Source organism: Chionomys nivalis, chromosome 4, assembly GCF_950005125.1.
Source record: "Chionomys nivalis chromosome 4, mChiNiv1.1, whole genome shotgun sequence".
NCBI classification, from domain to species: Eukaryota; Metazoa; Chordata; class Mammalia; order Rodentia; family Cricetidae; genus Chionomys; species Chionomys nivalis.
Window position 1 is genome coordinate 31009663 of NC_080089.1, and position 18548 is coordinate 31028210.

The 18548-nt window shown below is 43.2% G+C and overlaps 1 protein-coding gene across 1 annotated transcript; it reads right to left on the reverse strand.

The window, feature by feature from the left end:
- Positions 1 to 2488: 2488 nt before the first annotated feature.
- Tmem45b (transmembrane protein 45B) lies at positions 2489 to 7634 on the reverse strand. The gene is made up of 5 exons (XM_057768939.1): positions 7451 to 7634; positions 4952 to 5161; positions 4336 to 4520; positions 3752 to 3897; positions 2489 to 2603 (listed from the first exon to the last, which is right to left on the reverse strand). Exons 1-5 carry the CDS (start codon positions 7632 to 7634, stop codon positions 2489 to 2491), a joined length of 840 nt encoding a protein of 279 aa, XP_057624922.1.
- Positions 7635 to 18548: the final 10914 nt, after the last annotated feature.

The window sequence follows — 18548 nt, forward strand, 5'->3', positions numbered from 1 at the left end:
TTTAGTATTTTATATTTAATAGTTGTATGTCAATCCCTCAAGAATATTGTTTCTTCTGCCAATATAAGAAGTCTCACATCTTTTTATAAATGAAAATAAAACAGGAAATAAGTTCCTTTTCCAACCTAGACCTGAGGAAAGCAATTTTTTTTTTTATTGTTGCTAGTGAATGAGTTTTTAAATACTTTCTGAATGGGTTGGGTTCCTCTCAACTGGCAAACCAAGGGAAAAGGGAGCCCAGAGTTCTATAATACTTAATATTTTCAGATTATTTGAATCCCTACATGTGACTTTGCAGAACTTTGTGAAGTTTCTCTTTTAGGTGTTTATGAAGGATAGGGGTATGGAATGTGAGAAAGACACCAGACTTGCCAGTCACAGTTTTGATGGATTTTGCCAGTTCATAGCTTTTTGACCTTCTGCTGACCAACCTCAGGAGGACGTCACATGCTTAGATTGCAGAGGCTGTGTGGGCCCACTGACATAGAGTGCACCCCAGCATCAGAGTGCTGCACAGTGAAAGGCCCTTCAACCTCAGCCAGCACAGAAGCCCTTTTTACACAGAAACTAACGTATATGTTTAGTTCTCCATGTACTATTGTGGCTTTGTATGTACTATGTCCTATGCCTGGTGTACCTTTTCTAAAGGACCAACTCCCCATTTCTCCTCTGCTCCTCCTTCCTCTGTGGTTTGTGCAGGTTTGTGCATAGTACTTTTTTTTTTTTAAGATTTATTTAATTTTATGCATGTGGGTGTTTTGCCTAAATGTATGTATGTGCACCACATGCGTGCCTGATGCCCCTGGAGGTCAGAAGATAACATCCCTTTGAACTGGAGTTCTAGACAGTAGTCAAGTGCCATATGGGTGCTTGGAGTCAACCCTGGGTCCTCTGGAGAAACATGAAGTGTTCTTATCTGCTGAGTCATTTCTCTAGTCCTGTGTGTCTGTTTTTGTTTGTTTATTTGTTGTTTTGTTTTTGAGACAGGGTTTCTGGCTGTATTGGTACTCAAGTTGTAGACCAGGCTGGCTTTGACACCTGTCTTTGCCTCCCAAGTGTTGGGATTAAAGGTGTGTGCCACCACTGCCCAGTCTGTCTCTGTACTTCTTAACAGTGTCCATCACTATAGTGATACTTCATTTGTATTTTAATAAATAAAGCTTGCCTGAAAATCAGAGAGTAAAACAGCCCCACTGGTCAGGCTTACAGACCAGGCAGTTGTGACACACACCTTTAATCCCAGTAACCACCACACTAGTTGACATAGAAACTGGGTGGTAGTGCTGCACGCCTTTAATCCCAGCACTAGAGAAGAATATAAAATATAAGATGGAAGGAGACAGTTCTCGCAGTCTCATTCTGAGGATTTCTGGAGGCAGGATCGCCATTTCAGACTGAAGTAGAGGTAAGAGCCAGTGACCGGCTGTTTCACTTTTCTGATCTTTAGGTTGAATCCAATATCTGTCTCTGAGTTTTTATTTAATCTCGTTACACATCACACTGCCTAATGATAGCCTCAGGAGTTCTCTCTTACTGTCAATTCCTTGATAGATATCTCATTAATTCTTGCAAATGTTTCAGTGCTAGGGAAGTGGCTGTTTAATAAATACCTGGTGAGGAAAGTTAAAAAAAAATTCTACAAAACATGTCCAGAATCAATAGTACAGTATCAAGTCTATGTAAAAAAATCAAAATTCTTATCCTTTGGTTTTAGCTGTTTTAAAATTGGAGGCCTTTTCATAATCTGATCTTTCCCCCTTTGTATCTAGGAGCTACAGACTTGCTACATAATATTCGTCAATAGGATAGTGTTGAGGAATCAGAGGGCTTTCAGTTCTCAGCTGAGCTATCAACTAGCTCCTTTTGATTGAAGAAAATCATCTTTCACCTAATTTAGTCTCTGATCAAGGCCAAAAGGTAGTACTCTGGTATGACTTACTAGAGAATGTTTCAAAAGTCAGCACTTAAAATACCAAAGCTTGCGAGTTTCTTTATTATTTAACAAACGCGTTAGAATTTTGGCTCTGAACTGAAGACACTGCATTGTCGATCACTAAGCCTCAATATATTTTTGAGAAGAAAGTACCTGCGTGATTGAGAGAAGAGGGGCAAGTTATCAGAAGCAGCATGTGCTGGCTTGTCAGATTGATGGGTTATTTCATCCACACGGTCACTTCCTGTTGTAGGTGTTCAGAGTCTTAGAGCAATTCCTCTACAAGAACAGGCTTGCTACTGAAAGGTCTATAATAGTATTACTCTAATACGGACTTTATAAGTTAAATTATGTGTAAAAATCCAAGTAGCATGGTAAATAAACACCTGAGGTCCAATTTCCTGTATTTGAGTCTCTAACTTTGTGTTAGATGAGGAATGCAAATATGGAGCCCTAAGAGCACACTAGGGCGAGCCTTAAATAGAGGGGACAAACTGCTTTTGTTCCAGCTATTGTTGACAAAGGATGAGGTCTCCACTTCCTCAAGGCCTGATGTCACTCCTCATCTGAGCCACTCAAAAGGGCTGACTGGTAAGTGTGATCTGATGATGTCAGCTTCTGAATCCCAATGATTTCTCCTTCTGCATGTCTCTTCACCCTAGTCAAAAAGCTGCAGCAGACATAAGAACCATTGAATTAGCCTTAAGTTCTTTGTTCACTAGCTCCATGATGTAAGAGAGAGTCTTTCTTCAGGTGTCTATTAAACATGGTTATAGCACATTACACATCTGACTTCCAGGATTCTGTTTACAGAAGAGAAAAAATCAACTGGTAACCAAAATATTACCATTATTGAGACTAGATTTAGGCCTCTTGTCATCTAACTATTTTACAGACCAGAAAGTAGAGCTGGAGGAAACTTTTTTTTTTTTTGCCTCGGGTTCTTCCTGGGTGAAGTATATATCTCCTTTGAGTCTAGAGGAAATAAGACTTGGGGGGGGAGGGGGGAGGGAGGGAGGCAGGGGCAGCTTCCACAGCAACAGATCTCCATAATAACACATAATAATAGTTTTCCATTTAGTAGTTGGTCAGATTACTCAGGCTTTTGAAGCCTTGTTTCCCCGTTTGTTAAAAACAAATGAAACTACATAATAAAGTGATGAGGGTTAAAGGAGTTAGCATGTGGTGCCTGGGGAGTAAGTGCAGGCAGTCAATAGTTCTTCTAGTCTATATTATGTTAAAAAGTAATTAGAAAGCACTTTCTGCTCTTGGACATATTTTGATGTCTGTATATTTGGGAAGTAAGCAAAACAAGTTTGAATATAGGTGATGGATCCACCAAACCAGTGACAGTAGGGACATCAACCCAGACAGATTGCTGGTTTGAGGATTTTCCTATTATGTACCAGCTTAAAATCTGTTTGAGGCCAGGAAAGCAGGCAGTGGTGGTCCATGCCTTTAATCCCAGTACTGGGGAGGCAAAGGCAGGCGGATCTCTGAGTTCGAGGCCAGCCTGGTCTACAGAGCAAATTCCAGGACAGGTTCTAAAGCTACAGAGAGGTTTTTTGTTGTTGTTTTTTCCAAAAGTCTGAACTGTACTTGAAACCTAGGTTTAGCATGCCCTAGTCAGCCTGTTTAACATAGCTGAGCCTCCTTACACTCTCTGGCAAGTAAGAATTGTGGTAATTGCCCTACAAATGAAGAGTACCTCGTACAGAGTTCAGCATAAAGTTGGCAGTAACTAAGTAGTAGGAGTGAACCACCAACACTTAGAGCCTGGTTAGGGAGAGAAATTTGACAGCATTGGTTTTAACATACCAGTAAACAAGAGAGAAGTTGATGGCCGTGATGCAAAGGGCAACCAAATAGTGCCAGCAGAAGCACATGGTGATAAACATGATATTGTCCATGTCTTTCTGGTCCCATTCTGGTGTTCCAAATGGGGGGAACAGGACAAATCCAATCTGGAGGAATAGAGGAGAAAGTTTCTGGTTGATTGTCTAAGCAGCAGCCCAGTCATCTCCATGGCCCACACGGTGGCTCCATGTGTTCTACGCTATGCCACAGTTCCTGCACAAGTTACACCGAGAGCCCTATTCACACAGGGAAGTTAAGTCTGATTGCTTTGTAGGATGATTTAAAAATAGCTAAACTCTAGGGCTTTCACTTTATATGAATACTTTAGTAAATACAGAGTACCAGCAAGCTGTTGGTGGAGAAAAATTGCATAGGTCAAGGGGTGGTGTGGGGATTAAAAGGTCACCTAGACCAGACACCATGCCCTCACTCCCCTATACCCCTACTGTATCTGTTGCATTTTCCGACAAGTCACTTGGGGACTTTTCTTGGGCATTTCCAAGGGGACTTCTCAACCCAGACTGTATGAGGAGCTTGAATGATACCTGCCAGAACCAGGTTCCCTGAAGAATGAGGAGACTGGTTCGGAAAAGCTCCAGCACAATATTATCCCGAAAGATCACCTCTAAAGAGATACTGACACTCCCTCCAAACAAACCGAACAGCAGAAGCGAATGGATGTGCTGGTCTAGTGGAGGTCGGTTGTGGACGTGGAAATAGAAGAGAAAACCTGTTGCAAACCAATGACAGCCATCATCAGAAACTTGCTTGTTTCTAGTTAAGAGGATTCACTGTAGCTTTTCCCAATTATTGGAATTTTTCCCCCCTATACTTGTCTCAAATCAAGATTCTTCAGCATTCAGGAAGCCAGCTGACATGACCACTGGCAGCAAGCACAGGCAGACTGCTAGTTTTGTGGGTCTCTTGAGAATATAAAAGAATGTGTCTGTGTGTAGACTCCGTGACAAGCAATCCAGAGTGCGTGTAGTAGGTCAGCTATGGTGCTGGGTTGTAAGAAGTTGGATGAACGAGGGAACACATACACGCACATATAATGTCTTGAGGATTGATTTTTCTGAGGAAGGTCATATGTTAATATTTCTTTTAAATTTGGATACAAATTCAACTTGTCCATTTTTCTTCCCCTTGTCTCCAAGTTACCTTCACTGAATACTGCCATAGCCAAAACCAGCCTGTCCACCCCCAGGGGCACAATGTTGAAGTAAAGGTAGGTGAGCATGTCAATGATTCCTGAGACACCAAAGAACAGGTACATGGTGCTGTGCTGCCAATTCATGAGCTTTGTCCATTGATTCTCATGGTAGAGGTGGAGGTGAGGCCCATCTGGAACAAACTGCTCGGCCAGGATCCCTGCCAGGAAGTAAAAATAAAAAATGAAATGGCAAAGGTGTCAACAAGACAAACATGAGATAGCAGAAGTTGCCTGAAGACATGAGCCAGGTCCAGATATGGGTGATAGTGGACAAAGGTCAGCAGACTGACTGCAAAACTACTGCCAGAGAAAAGTTTTCTGAGGAGCCGATGGAAACACCTGGCTCTGGATGCTCCTTCAGGGTTTGAGGATGGGGGAGCCGCAAGAACAGAAACAGAACATACTGGTCCCCAGGGAGTTCCTCAGCAGAGATAACAGCATTTCCCCGTAGGTGAGAGTGTGACCGAGACATTGCTCTTGTTGTGGAATATGACGTTAGGCAAAAATGTATTATATTTGTTTATGCTGCATTTGTTTAACTATAAAGATGTGTTGCTGTTCTGCCTTGCCTACCTAAGGCACCCGATCGATCTAATAAAAAGCTGAGCAGCCAATAGCTAGGCAGTAGAGGGGTAGGAGATAGGTGGGGTTGGTGGGCAGAAAGAACAAGGAGGAGAAATCTAGGTTGAAGAAGGGAGAAGAGAACAAGGGAGAAAAGGGAGATACCAGCCAGCAGACTTGGAGCCGGACATAGAGAAAGAAAGGTGAAAGAGCCCTGAGGCAAAACACAGATGAAGAGGAATGGGTTAAGTTAAGTTATAAGAGCTGTGGGACAAGCATAAGCCAAGACTGAACATTCGTAAGTAAAACGTCTCTGCGTCATGATCTGGGAGCTGGTTGGTGGTCCAAAAGAAGGCCTGCTGCAATCTTTGAATATCAGTGAGCAGTGCAGAACCAAGAGAGGATGAGGCTGAAGGGACACGGAACAGAAGTCACAGTGGTGTCCGATGTGCAGACCTGAGAGAGGGAAGCAGCTCCGAGTATGTGCTGGGGCTGCCATAGAGTGGGTGCCCTTCCTCACCATAGCCCTGTGTTTAAAACACGGGTGAGCCTGTGAGGCCTCACAGTTTCCAGCCACAGTGCCTAGAGAGACAGAAACGAGGCCAGACTGATGAAGCTCTACTTCGGGGTTTCTTCTCTTTCTCTTTTTGGTTTGTTTAGTTTTTGCTTTTTGAGACAATCTCACTGGCAAGCCCTGGTGGCCCTAAACTTGCCATCCTGTTGACTCTGTCAAGTGCAGGGATTGCCTGTACCACTCATGGCTTTTGTCCCTTCTACTTTCTATCATGTTTAGAAGGCAGATTTGCCTTTATGCTTGGTATCCAAAATATTTTGGAGGAAGCCTGGAAGTGGTTCACATTTGCATTTGCCTGTAAGGGATCAGGAGGTTTGTGAAATGGTCCAGGAAAGTGCCACTGATAACAGAACGGGAGCCCTGTGAAGTGGGGACTGTGTGTGCTCAGAACAGTGACTTGCTGGCATCTGGCAGGAGCCCTAGAGCGGTGCTGAACAAATGTCACTTTCACCCACTCAGGAGGGCAGATAAAATGTCGCTTTTTTCTTCTTTATAAAAGGGCAGTGTGCTTTCCTCACCATTAAGTCACATGGTCTTCTTACGTTAGCTCCACAAAGAGCCCTTGATGCCTGCAAGAAGTCTTGGCTACATCTGGCTTGCAGGAGGGGGTTAGTGCCACAGCTTCACGGCCAGACAATGGTAGGCCAAGGACAAGCTGCAGAGGGATCTTGGGGATCAGCTCGCCAGTGCCCCCAGCAGGTGTGGCTCCAAGAGATACAACTTGCTACTGTTATTACTGCCAGTCCCTGGAGCCTGCTGCAGAATGGCAGTGGGGGATTTGGTGAGAAAGAAGTGGGGTTAAAATCTTTCACAGCCCTCTGAGGACTTCTCAACCTTTCTGTTGCCTGCGTTGTTGGCCTCCTTGAGGATACCCTTCCTAGTAAATGCTCGCTACTCCTGGGTGGAAGGTATGACAGTGGGTGGCTGTTAACCACTCTGAGGTCTAGAAAGAGACTATTTGGGGAAAGATTATTTATTTTAAATTAAATCCTATTTAGTGTTTTCCTTTGTTTTTAAAAAAATTACCCCCCATTTAAATTCGTATTTTCTGTTTTTCACATAGTATTTGTTGTGTTTCTATAACTTCTGTAGGGCAAAAACTGGTTTACTTGGTAGTTTTTTATAGGGTATATATTAATGTTAGGGCCTGTTAGCTGTTGGTATAAAGCTTCATACACAATGGCTAGTAAAATAAGTCACCTAAGATCATGCCCTGTTGTGCCTGCCAGGAAGACATCCATTCCATTTCCAGGAAATGGGTTGAAGGTTCTGGGTGTGGGAGGAGATACCATAGACAAAATTCTGTTCTTACCAATGATTGCAAACGCAGTCTTGACTGCACCTTCGATGATCTCAATGCGCTGTTGCTGCTGGCTCAGTCTGTTCTTCTTCAATCCCTTTTGATGAAAGTACTTCAGTGGGTACTTCACTGACCACCATAGCCCAAATATCAGAAAGAAACTCCCTGGGAGAGCGTGGCCCTTGAAGTTTGCCATCAGTGTTTTAGGACACCTAAAAGATGGGGACAGCTGTTAGGTAATTGAGTGATGAAGACATACATCATGTAGACGTGTGTGTGTGTGTGTGTGTGTAGAGGCCAGAGGGCAACCTCAGGTATGCAGTGCCACCCACCTCACTCGAAGACAGGACTTGTTGGCCTGGAGCGTGCTATGCTAGGCCAACTGGCGAATGAGCTCTGCAGACCTGCCTGTCTCCCTAGCACTGTGATCACGAGGAGACATCAGCATGCCCAGCTGTTTTACATGAACAGTCTTTCCACTCTATAGTTTGAGCTTGAGTTCATCGTGGTGATCTCGCACCTTCTCTTCATCTTCTCTCTCTGTCTGTCTGTCTTTCTTTTGAAGAGGTAAGTATCCATAGCCTCTCCCTTCCCCCTTCCTCCTTTCTCTCCTCTATTTCTATCTCTATCTCTTCCCTCCATAATTACTTTACCCTTATACCCTCTCCAATATCCACTAAATAAACTCTATACTCAAGCTCTCTCTGTATGGCGTCTGTGTCTGTCTCCCACCCAGCACAGTCTCCCACAGGGGACCTGCCAGAGTTGCATGAATCTTTCATTGGTTTCCTAAACTTAACCTTGTCCTCTGCCCTGCCAACACCTCGCCAGGTCCAAGAGACACCAGACAGTTCCACACCACAAATCCTGGACAGGAATTAAGCAACTAGATACCCCAGGACGTGTCCAGCACCCAGCTTTCTCAGGTCTCCCAAGACTCTGGAAGTTCACAAATAAGCAGGAAGCAGTCTTGAGAGGCTGCTGTCCCCATCCCCTTAACCTGCCATGCCTAACTCCTCACCTTTTTATTATAAGAGAAAGATGGAGATGTTAGCATTCTGCTGACGGTGGTCCCTGTCACCTGGGTACCCTATCCCTGATGGTTAATCTACAGAGGTGCAATTGAAAGCACAGTGCCATGTTTGTAAAACTGGGAAGGTATGTCATTAAAGCTCAGATGTGATGTGCTTTTATTCCGTTTATCAAAATTCTGAATGGTAACGAAGATTTATTCTGAAGAACGTGTTGTTTTTCCTTAGGAACTGGGTGGCTACTGAACGAACATGGAGGAAGGGAGACGATTGTTGATAGTAGCACGCAGGCTCACTGTTCATGCTCACCATGTGTAATGAACACACAGTTCTTGACTGCTTAAATTCCCCAGAACCAGCAGTGAAGCTCAGCGGTGCAGTGAAATCCTGTTCTAGCCTCTCCTCTCTACATTCCATCATCTCTGGCTGTCGAGCTGTCAGGGAGATTTTCTCTGCCTGGCCTTTTAGCCAGGACACGAAGTTTCTGCACGCCTCATACAGACTCTCCCTGAATTTTTTTCATTTCTTCACCTTTAATGAAGCAGATTGTTTAACCATTGCTGTTGCTGTCATTTTATTTTTAAGATTGGAGCTGCCGGGCAGTGGTGGCACACCTTTTAATCCCTGCACTCAGGAAGCAGAGGCCGCTGCAGCATCTCTAGAGTTCAAGGTCAGCCTGGTCAACAGAGGGAGTTCCAGGACAGGCAGGGCTGCACAGAGAAATCCTGTCTTGGGGGCAGGGGAATTGGAGCCGTGACACACACATGCCAAGCTGGTTCACTGCCAGGCTTGGTGGCTGTAGTGGTGGAATGGGGGTTGATGATTCACTCATGGGGCCTCCTCCTATCTGATTTCTTGTTGGATTTCCTGTTTTCTTCTTATCTATATTCTGATTCCTTTATCAATCTATTCTATTGTAGTTTACTGTGCTTCCTTAAAGCAGTTATTTGGAATTGTGTTCTGATAATTGCTCCCTACAGAGGTTTAGTGAAACCCACTTCTTGTTCACTGTATGTTTGCAATAACTCGGACTCCTCCCCGATTCAGATGTATAAAATCAATGAGCCAAGTCTTCTGGTTACTCTTGGTACAACTCCGTCAGAGCACATTGCCCACGAGCTCTTCTGTATGGGCGTCATTTCTTCATTTCCCATCATCCCAGTTAGACCAGTCTCTAAGGCTGTGCAAGGTCACGGTACTTTTGGTGTTACTTTCTGGTTAAAATATATATACATATATCAACCACCAGTCATATTATAATTTCTCTAAATGAGTTCTTTGCTGCCGCTTTCCAGGATTTCCTTGCTGGCAGCAGCTTTCAGGCATGCCTCTGATTTCATCTGTGTGAGTGGTTCTCTGTATGTTTTGGATTTGGTTTGAAGTGGGGGTCTTATGTAGGACAAGCTGGCTTTGAACTGAACATCTGGCCTTGCAACTGGGGTCACACATGCTCAGCACTATGCCTGGCTCTTTGTGTTTCTACCTTTAAAACGATGTCAGTTGAACTTCTTGGGTCTATAATGTAAAGTTCTTCATCAAATTTGAGAGTATTTCACTTAGCATTTCTTCATCCCCTGTCCCCTTCTTTTGGAGTTCATGTTAGATGTATGTGGGGAAATTTAATATTTTCTCATAAGTTGCTGGCTCTGTTATTTGTCTCCATTCTTTTTTACTCTGATCCTCAAACTAGATTTTTAAAAAGTGTTTCCATTCAACGCAATGTCCATAAAAATACCAGCAAAATTCTTCAAAGACCTCGAAAGAACAGTACTCAACTTCATTTGGAAAAGCAAAGAACCCAGGATAACCAAAACAATCCTGTGCAATAAAAGAACTTTTGGAGGCATCACAATCCCTGACGTCAAACTCTACTACAGAGCTACAGTACTGAAAACAGCCTGGTATTAGCATAAGAACAGACAGGAGGACCAATGGAACCGAATAGAAGACCCGGATATCAATCCACACATCTTTGAACACCTCATCTTTGATAAAGAAGCAAAAAATATCAAATGGAAAAAAGCATATTTAACAAATGGTGCTGGCATAACTGGATATCAACATGTAGAAAAATAAAAATAGACCCATATCTATCAACATGCACAAAACTCAAATCCAAATGGATCAAAGACCTCAACATAAAGCCAGCCATACTGAACCTTATAGAAGAGAAAGTGGAAAGTACACTTGAACACATTGGCACAGGGAACCATTTCCTAAATATAACCCCAGCAGCACAGACACTGAGAGAAACAATTAATAAATGGGACCTCCTGAAACTGAGAAGCTTCTGTAAAGCAAAGGACACGGTCAACAAGACAAAATGACAGCCTACAGAATGGGAAAAGATCTTCACTAACCTCACATCAGACAGAAGTCTGATCTCCAAAATATACAAAGAACTCAAGAAATTGGACACCAAAAGATCACATAATCCAATAATAATAAAAAAGGAGTACAGACCTAAATAGAGAACTCTCAACAGAGGAATCAAAAATGACTGAAAGACACTTAAGGAAATGTTCAACATCCTTAGTCATTGGAGAAATGCAAATCAAAACAACTCTGAGATTCCATCTTAAACCTGTAAGAATAGCCAAGATCAAAAACACGGATGACAACTTATGCTGGAGAGATTGTGGGGAAAAGGGAACACTCCTGCTTGCTGGTGGGAATGCAAGCTGGTACAACTCCTTTGGATGTCAGTGTGGCGATTTCTCAGAAAATTAGGAAACAACCTTCCTCAAGACCCAGTAATACCACTTTTGGGTATATATCCAAAGGATGCTTAATCGTGCCACAAGGACATGTGCTCAGCTATGTTCATAGCAGCTTTGTTTGTCATAGCCAGAACCTGGAAGCAACCTAAATGCCCCTTGACTGAAGAATGGATAAGAAAAATGTACATTTATACAATGGAGTACTGCACAACAGAAAAAAATAACGACAGCTTGAATTTTGCAGGAGAATAGATGGAGCTAGAAAACATTATTTTGAGTGAGGTAAGAAAGACAATTATCACATGTACTCACTCATAGGTGGTTTTTAAACATAAAGCAAAGAAAGCTTTCCTACAAACCACAATCCCAGAGAACTTAGACAACAATGAGGACCCTCAGAGAGACTTATATAGATATAATCTACATGGGAAGTAGAAAGTAGAAAAAGACAAGATCTCCTGAGTAAATTGGGAGCACGGGGACCTTGGAGGAGGATTGAAGGGGAGAGGGGAGAGGCAGGGAGGGGAGCAGAGAAAAATGTAGAGGTCAATAAATAGCAATAAAATAAAAAAAAAAAAGATACAAAAAGAGTGTTTCCAGTTACTTGATTCTTTGTCCCCTTTCTTCCCTCCCACCCCGTCTTTTCCCCTTCCCCCTCTTTCCTGCTCCTCCATCTCTACCATTCTCTCTCACCTTTGAAATAGGTCTCACTTTACAGGCCAGGCTGGTTTTGAACTTATCACCCTCCTGCCACATTCTAGGATCACAGATGTGCATTACCATAATGTCCTGCTCTCATGGGTTCTTAACTTTGGTCATTGAACTTGTCAGTGTTAGAATTTCCACTTTTGCCAGACGGTGGTGGTGCATGCCTTTAATCCCAGAACTCGGGAGGCAGAGGTAGGCGGATCTCTGTGAGTTCGAGGCCAGCCTGGTCTACAAGAGCTAGTTCCAGGATAGGCTCCAAAGCTACAGAGAAACCCTGACTTGAATAAAACAAAACAAAACAAAAAGGAATTTCTACTCTTTTTGTAGTTTGCAAGTCATTTTCATTATATTTTCCTTTAATCCTTTGAACAGTTTCAATCCTCTGGAGATACTTTAGAAAAACTGCATTGAAGTCTTTGTCTATTAAATATAGCATTCAAGCCCTTTAGAATTTGGTTCAGTTTCTTTTGTTATTGATTGCTGAAGTAGTTCATCATTTACTGTTTCTATGTCTTGCCCATTTTTCTGTAGCAGCTCTAGACTTACTCTAGTGCCTTGCCTGGATTATGGAATCTGTCTCCTGCACGATGTGCAGATTCTGTCTTTGCTCCTTTAATTTATTAACTTAATTTCATAAAGGTTACGCCTTTTAAAAGAGAGATATTTATGTTTTATATATATATATATATATATATATATATATATATGAGAGTTTGCATGTATTCCTGCATGACAAAACATAGTATCAGAGAGAAGAGGGCATCAGATCCCATTGTAGATGGTTGTGAGCTGCCATGTAGGTGCTGGGAATTGAACTTAGGACCTCTGGAAGAACAGTCAGTGCTCTTAACTGCTGAGCCATCTCTCCAGCTCCATAATGAGGATTCATGAATTCTTTTTTGTTTGTTTTTTGAGACAGTGTTTCTCTGTGTAGCACTGGCCATCCTGGAACTCTCTCTAAACCAGGCTGGCCTTGAATGCAGAGATCCGCCTGCCTCTGTCCCTGGAGTGCTGGGATTAAAGGCGTGCGCCAACACTGCCTAGCTCATCCTTATTTTCATAAGAAATAATTGAGAGTGGTCAGCCAATTGTTTGGGTAGAAGTTTGCATGAGAACCTTAATTCTGCATGGCATGCAGTCTCTGCCAACCCATCTGTATATGAGTTAGAGAAGGCCAGCTTTCCTGTCTTCCTAGACCTTCATTTGTTACTTGAATTACTCAGGTCCCCTCAACATGTTAATAAGGGATGTGTAGAGAGATTTTCTCAATCCTTCTATATAACTTGATTGCAAAACTCCTTGCTAAATTCCTCATTGGTCTGGTGCTCACCATGAGTGGGACTGCAATAACGGACTAGCAAAGCTGTTTTTTTTTTTTTAAATTCCTCATTCCTGAATATTCATTATATGTTCATTTCTCATGCTCAATAAAGCCAAAAAATTTTCAGCCCCTCAGCCATCACTTGGAATTTAGTCTTCGTGTGTAAGCATTTTCATGGTCAGCTAATCTTACTTAAAAGTCATCAACTGGGGCAGGCGGTGGTGGCGCACACCTTTAATCCCAGCACTCGGGAGGCAGAGGCAGGCGGATCTCTGGGAGTTCGAGGCCAGCCTGGTCTACAAGAGCTAGTTCCGGGACAGGCACCAAAGCTACAGAAAAACCCCGTCTCGAAAAACAAAAAAAACAAACAAAAAAAGTTATCAACTGAATCAGTGTGTTATCTATGGCCATTAATGTTCTTACCTGAAGATAGAAGCTTTCCAAGAATAAATGCTTCTCAATTTGTTGCTTACAATTGATAGCTTCTAATTCTATGAAGTGATTGGTTTTGGCAGATTTATCTAATGTGTAGAATTAGATCTATCTTTCCCCCCTCTATTTTGCAGGTAAAAATTACCTACCATATCTTCATTCTGATATAACTGCAAAGGTTCCTTCCATTATTTTGCTTAATGGTTAACTCAGTTTCTTGTTAAGATCAAGCCTGTGATACTCCATTTTTATTGACTTTAAAGGTGCAGAAAAACCCGCTTTGCAAGCGCCTGGTGGAGCTTTGGAGATGAACTGGCTTCTCCTTTTCCCTGGCCCTCCTTAGTTTTTTTTCCTGAATAGATTATGTAAACGCTGAGGCCTTATCTGCATCTGTGCACTTGGTACCAGTTTGCCAAGCTCTGCCCTTGCTTTTTAATTGATCTAAAGTTCACACTGGTGCAAGGCAGGCCTACATGGAAGGCTGAGCACCTTGACCCCATTGTGGATAGAGATGGAGGGGGGACGATTCCTCCCAGTCACAAATTGATGGCTTACCTCCCTGGATGAGCTGTGTTGTGGAACAAGTGGTAGAGTTTATAAGTCGAGCCAATTTTAGTAAAGAAGAAACCAGGCAATGACTAACATAACTAGAAAGAGATTTCTAATAATTTGAATAAGTAAATAGGTTAAGGCCTCAGTGGTCTCCTTTCTAGTTGAGGTCTCCTTCTCCTGTCCTCTAAAATAAGGGGAACTCTTCATTAGAAAAAAATGAATCCTTTGATTAGTAAGTTTTGTTTTCTTCTCAACATCACATGTATACTATGTATTTTTTTAAAAAAATAAGTACCAGATAAAAAAGTACTTCAGCAATGTGCTTGGTGATATACATAGGAAGAGTGGCCAGAACTTTCACAGTGGAGTGAAAGGTTCACCAACAGGGAAACAAACACAAGAAAATGCGCTCACAAAGGAATAGTCCCAGCTCTCTTACTTCAATACATGTTCTAGCCTTTTATGATCATGTGCCAGTTTTTCAGGGATGGCAGCAGTGAGAACTTGCCTAAGGGTTTGGGCAGCAGTCTCCTGTTTCGTTATCTCGGGAGAATGTTGGGTGGACATTACAGCTGGAGTGGTAGGGTTGGCTTCATTTTCCTGTTCTCCTTTTTCCTCTTTTCCCCAGTCTATAATCCTGAACTCCATGGATGAAAAAGTAGAAGATATGAGAAAGAAGAAGGATTCTCTGGTGGGTTTTGGTTTTGCTGTGGTCTAGTATTTCCTCAATGTGCCCTAATTCCTCCCTTTTGGGATGGTAATGTATATTCTGTGCCATTGTATGTTGTGAAGTGCAAAATTTCCTTTTTGATTTTGCATGGAATCGTAGTTATGAGACTGTTTTGAGTCTCAGAAGAGACTTTGGACCTTTAAACAATGCTGACACTCTGAAAGATGACAGGGACTTTTGAAGTTGAACTCAATGTATTTTGCATTATGATATGGCCAGGGAGTAGAATATGGAGGTTTGAACGAGAAATGCCCTCTGTAAGCTCTGATGCTTGGGCACTTGGGCCCCAGTTGTCCCCAGGTGCTAGTGCTACTTGGAGGTATAGGAAGTGTAGCCTTGCTACAGGCAGAATTTCACTGGAGGCAGACTTTGAGAGTTTATACTATCACCCACTTCTAGTTTGCTTTCTGCCTCGTGTTTGTGCTGAAGTTCTGATCTCTCAGCTCCCTGCTTTGACTGCCTGCTCTCCGGCTTCTCCCACTATTATGAACTCTTCCTCTGGAACCATAAGCCCAAGTAAACTCTTGTCCTATGAGTTGCTTTCGGCCATGGTGTTTTATCACTGCAACAGAAAGTGACTGACAGACACACTTGGGAATAATTCTGTCACCACTAACCACCTCAGACTAGGGATGGAATTCTGCACAAGAGAGGCAAACCCTCTACCATTGATCTACATCCCCAATCCTAGTAAGTCCTTTTTATTGTTGAATAGTTCACTATATGAAACTGAACTGGTTGTATAGTCTGTTAGGCCTGTCACAACAAAATACTGCAGTGGGGTGGGGGTGTTGAACAATAGAAATTTATTTTCTTACAGTTCTGAAGATTAAAACCCCAAATTAAAGTTGTGAAGTTACGATTTTTTTTTGGTCTGGGCTCTCTTTTCTTGGCTTATAGATGCATGCCTTCCCTCTGTGTGTGCTTGGGTTCAAACATTCCTGTTATAAGAACTCTAGTTGTATTACAGGAGAGCTCACCCAGTGACCTCACATCTAACATAATTGCTTCTTAAAGGCCCTACCGCCAAATACCACCTTCTAAGGTACTTCAGCAAATCAGGACTTCAGCAAAAAAATTTGAAGGATGTAGTTTGTTATCACATCCTGCCTAATTTTCCCTTTACATTTGGGAAGCCTTCTCACATGCAAAGTGTCTTCACTTCTTCCCAACAGTGTTGAAGTCTTAGCCCATTCCATCCTTGTGGTGGTTTAAGTGAGAAGAGTCACATAAGCTCGGAGATTTGAGTATTTGGTCACCATGGAGTGGTACCGTTTGCCAGGACTAGTAGATGTGGCCATGTTGGAGGAAGTTGTGTCATGAGGGGTGGGCTTTGAGGTTTCAAAAAGCCCATTCCATACCAAGAGTCTGTCTCTTCCTGCTGCTTGCAGATCCTGATGTAGAACTCTCAGTTCCTTCTCCAGTGCCATGTCTGTCTGCCTTACACTATGCTTCCCATCATGCTGATAGTGGACTAAATCTCTGAAGCTGTAAGCAAGCCCCAATTAAATGCTTTCTTTCCTAAGAGTTGCCTTGATCATGGTGTCTCTTCACAGATATAGAACACTAAGACACACTTCGACTCCAGAACCCCAGGTAATCTCCTCGACTGGCTGTGGGTAAGACTTAGAGAAGTCTGCTCCACCTGGATGCTTTAACACAAGAAGTTAGCTGCTTTCTGAATAGGCATAGAATGAACATTGCCATCACAACAGGAGGGACCATAAAGAAGAAAGTTGTGGGTCTCAAGCAAGTCTGAAAAGTCCATTAGCTTTTAAGGCTTCAGAGTAATCCTCTGGCTTGATGGTGGCAGTGGCTCTGTCTTTTGGTCACTAGCTAGGGGATCTTTGGCTTTCGGAAACTGAGATGGCCTCATCTTCTAAAACACTAGGAGTAGCTTTGCCGGTTAGAAAACCCAGAACTTCCAGGTGACTTCTAGGCCTTAAGCAAAGAGGACTGTGAACAGGGTAGAAAACAAAACTGGGCCCCTGCCAGACAGGGTCTAAGGCAACCTGGCTGCAATCACAATCTTCACTCCCCTATCTCGTGTCTGTCTGATCCGTGTCATATAGCCAAAAACATGCATGTTTCATAGCACGGGCCATGTATTAACCAAGCCTGCTTCCTTCCAGTGCAGGACTTCCCATTCCTTCAGAACATTTAAGAGTAGCACACTGGCTGGTTTTATGTCAACTTGGCATAAGCCAGAGTCATCAGAGAGGAAGGAGCCTCAGTTGAGGAAATGTCTCCATGAGGTCCAGCTGTAAGGTATTTTCTTGGTTAGTGATCACTGGGGGAGGGCCCAGTCCATGGTGGGTGGTGCCACCTCTGGGCCAGTGGTCCTGGGGTCTGTAAGAAGGCAGGCTGAGCAAGCCATGGGAAGGAAGCCAGCTGTCAGCAGTCCTCCATCAGCTCCTGCCTCCAGGTCCAGCCCTGCTCCTTGGTCATGGTGTTTCGTTACAACAATAGAAACCCTGACTATGACAAGTTAGGGTCATAGTTGGTTTTTCTGACAGAACTGAAGCCTCTTGCCTTGGACTCCCACTATGACAGCTGTTAATAAATACCTTACCTGAAGAGCAATTTGACTTTTGAGTCCCCATGTTTCCTCTCCCTTCTTCAAACTAAGACAAATTGAGACAAATCACCCCATGGGAAGCTTGTACTTGTTGTGTTCCCTAATCCATATTTAGGTTTTTTGTTTTGTTTTGTTTTGTTTTGTTTGGCTAAGAGCTTGAGAGGCAAGCCTCAGTGGATCCTCCTGGACAGGGGGCTTTCCTGCCCTCGCTGCTGTGTGCTCTTCTTGCCCTGACATGGGCTTCTTGCCCATTCAGCCAAAGCTTTTCACTTTTCCTTATCAGGGTCCTGTCCATCTCCCTCTTGTCAGAGCTTCAGCATCAGAACTTCAGCTGTACCTGTTCCCCATCTGTGCTTCTTGCCCTTCCCTAGCCTCGGCCTTTGGTGAATTTTCCCAGGTCTCCACTAAGGACTTTGGCCCATAATCCCAAACTGACCATAAACCTAAACTTCCATTGCTGCTGACTCAAAGGCTCTCCAGGCTTTGCTCAGACCTGCTGATGTCCTGGGGTGCCAGGAGTTCAGCTGTGGCCTCCCTCGTGGCTTTGATCACATTTCCAAAAGAGACCCTGAAGTTATAAAGACATTTTTTTTTCTCTTTTCTAGATCTGCTTTATTTTCAAAAATCTCCCTAACAGTGTAGGGCCCAGCCATGACAAGCTCAATAGAGGCCTGAGTTTCAGATTAGACCACCCAGGAACCTCCTGGAATGAACCATTCAAGGGGAAAGTACTTAATGTTCCAAAGGAAATACCTACATTCTAACCACTGTAGATAGGATCACCTGGTGCCCCTTAGTCCAGCCCACACCCATTCCCTTTCATCAGGACAACCCTAGACAAATGTCAGCCAATCAGGAGTCCCGAACTTTAAAAATTCCTCACCCTAACCTCTGCTGTGATAAAAACCCCACCCCAACGGAGCTCAAGACTCTGATAGTGTGAATGTGTTGGACACACAGAGAGTCCACGTTTGAACTTGAATAAAGACTCTTTGCTTTTACATATGGTACTCGGTCTCCTTGTTGGTTTCTGGGGGA

What these genes read in the sequence shown, in the direction of transcription:
- Tmem45b (XM_057768939.1), bottom strand. Translation starts at nt 7,634, where the DNA reads ATGGCAAACTTCAAGGGCCACGCTCTCCCAGGGAGTTTCTTTCTGATA. An exon ending in GACTGCGTTTGCAATCATTG is followed by an intron (nt 5,162 to 7,450) that starts GTAAGAACAGAA and finishes ACTTCCTGGCAG; the next exon opens with GGATCCTGGCCGAGCAGTTT. An exon ending in AGGGAACCTGGTTCTGGCAG is followed by an intron (nt 3,898 to 4,335) that starts GTATCATTCAAG and finishes CTATTCCTCCAG; the next exon opens with ATTGGATTTGTCCTGTTCCC.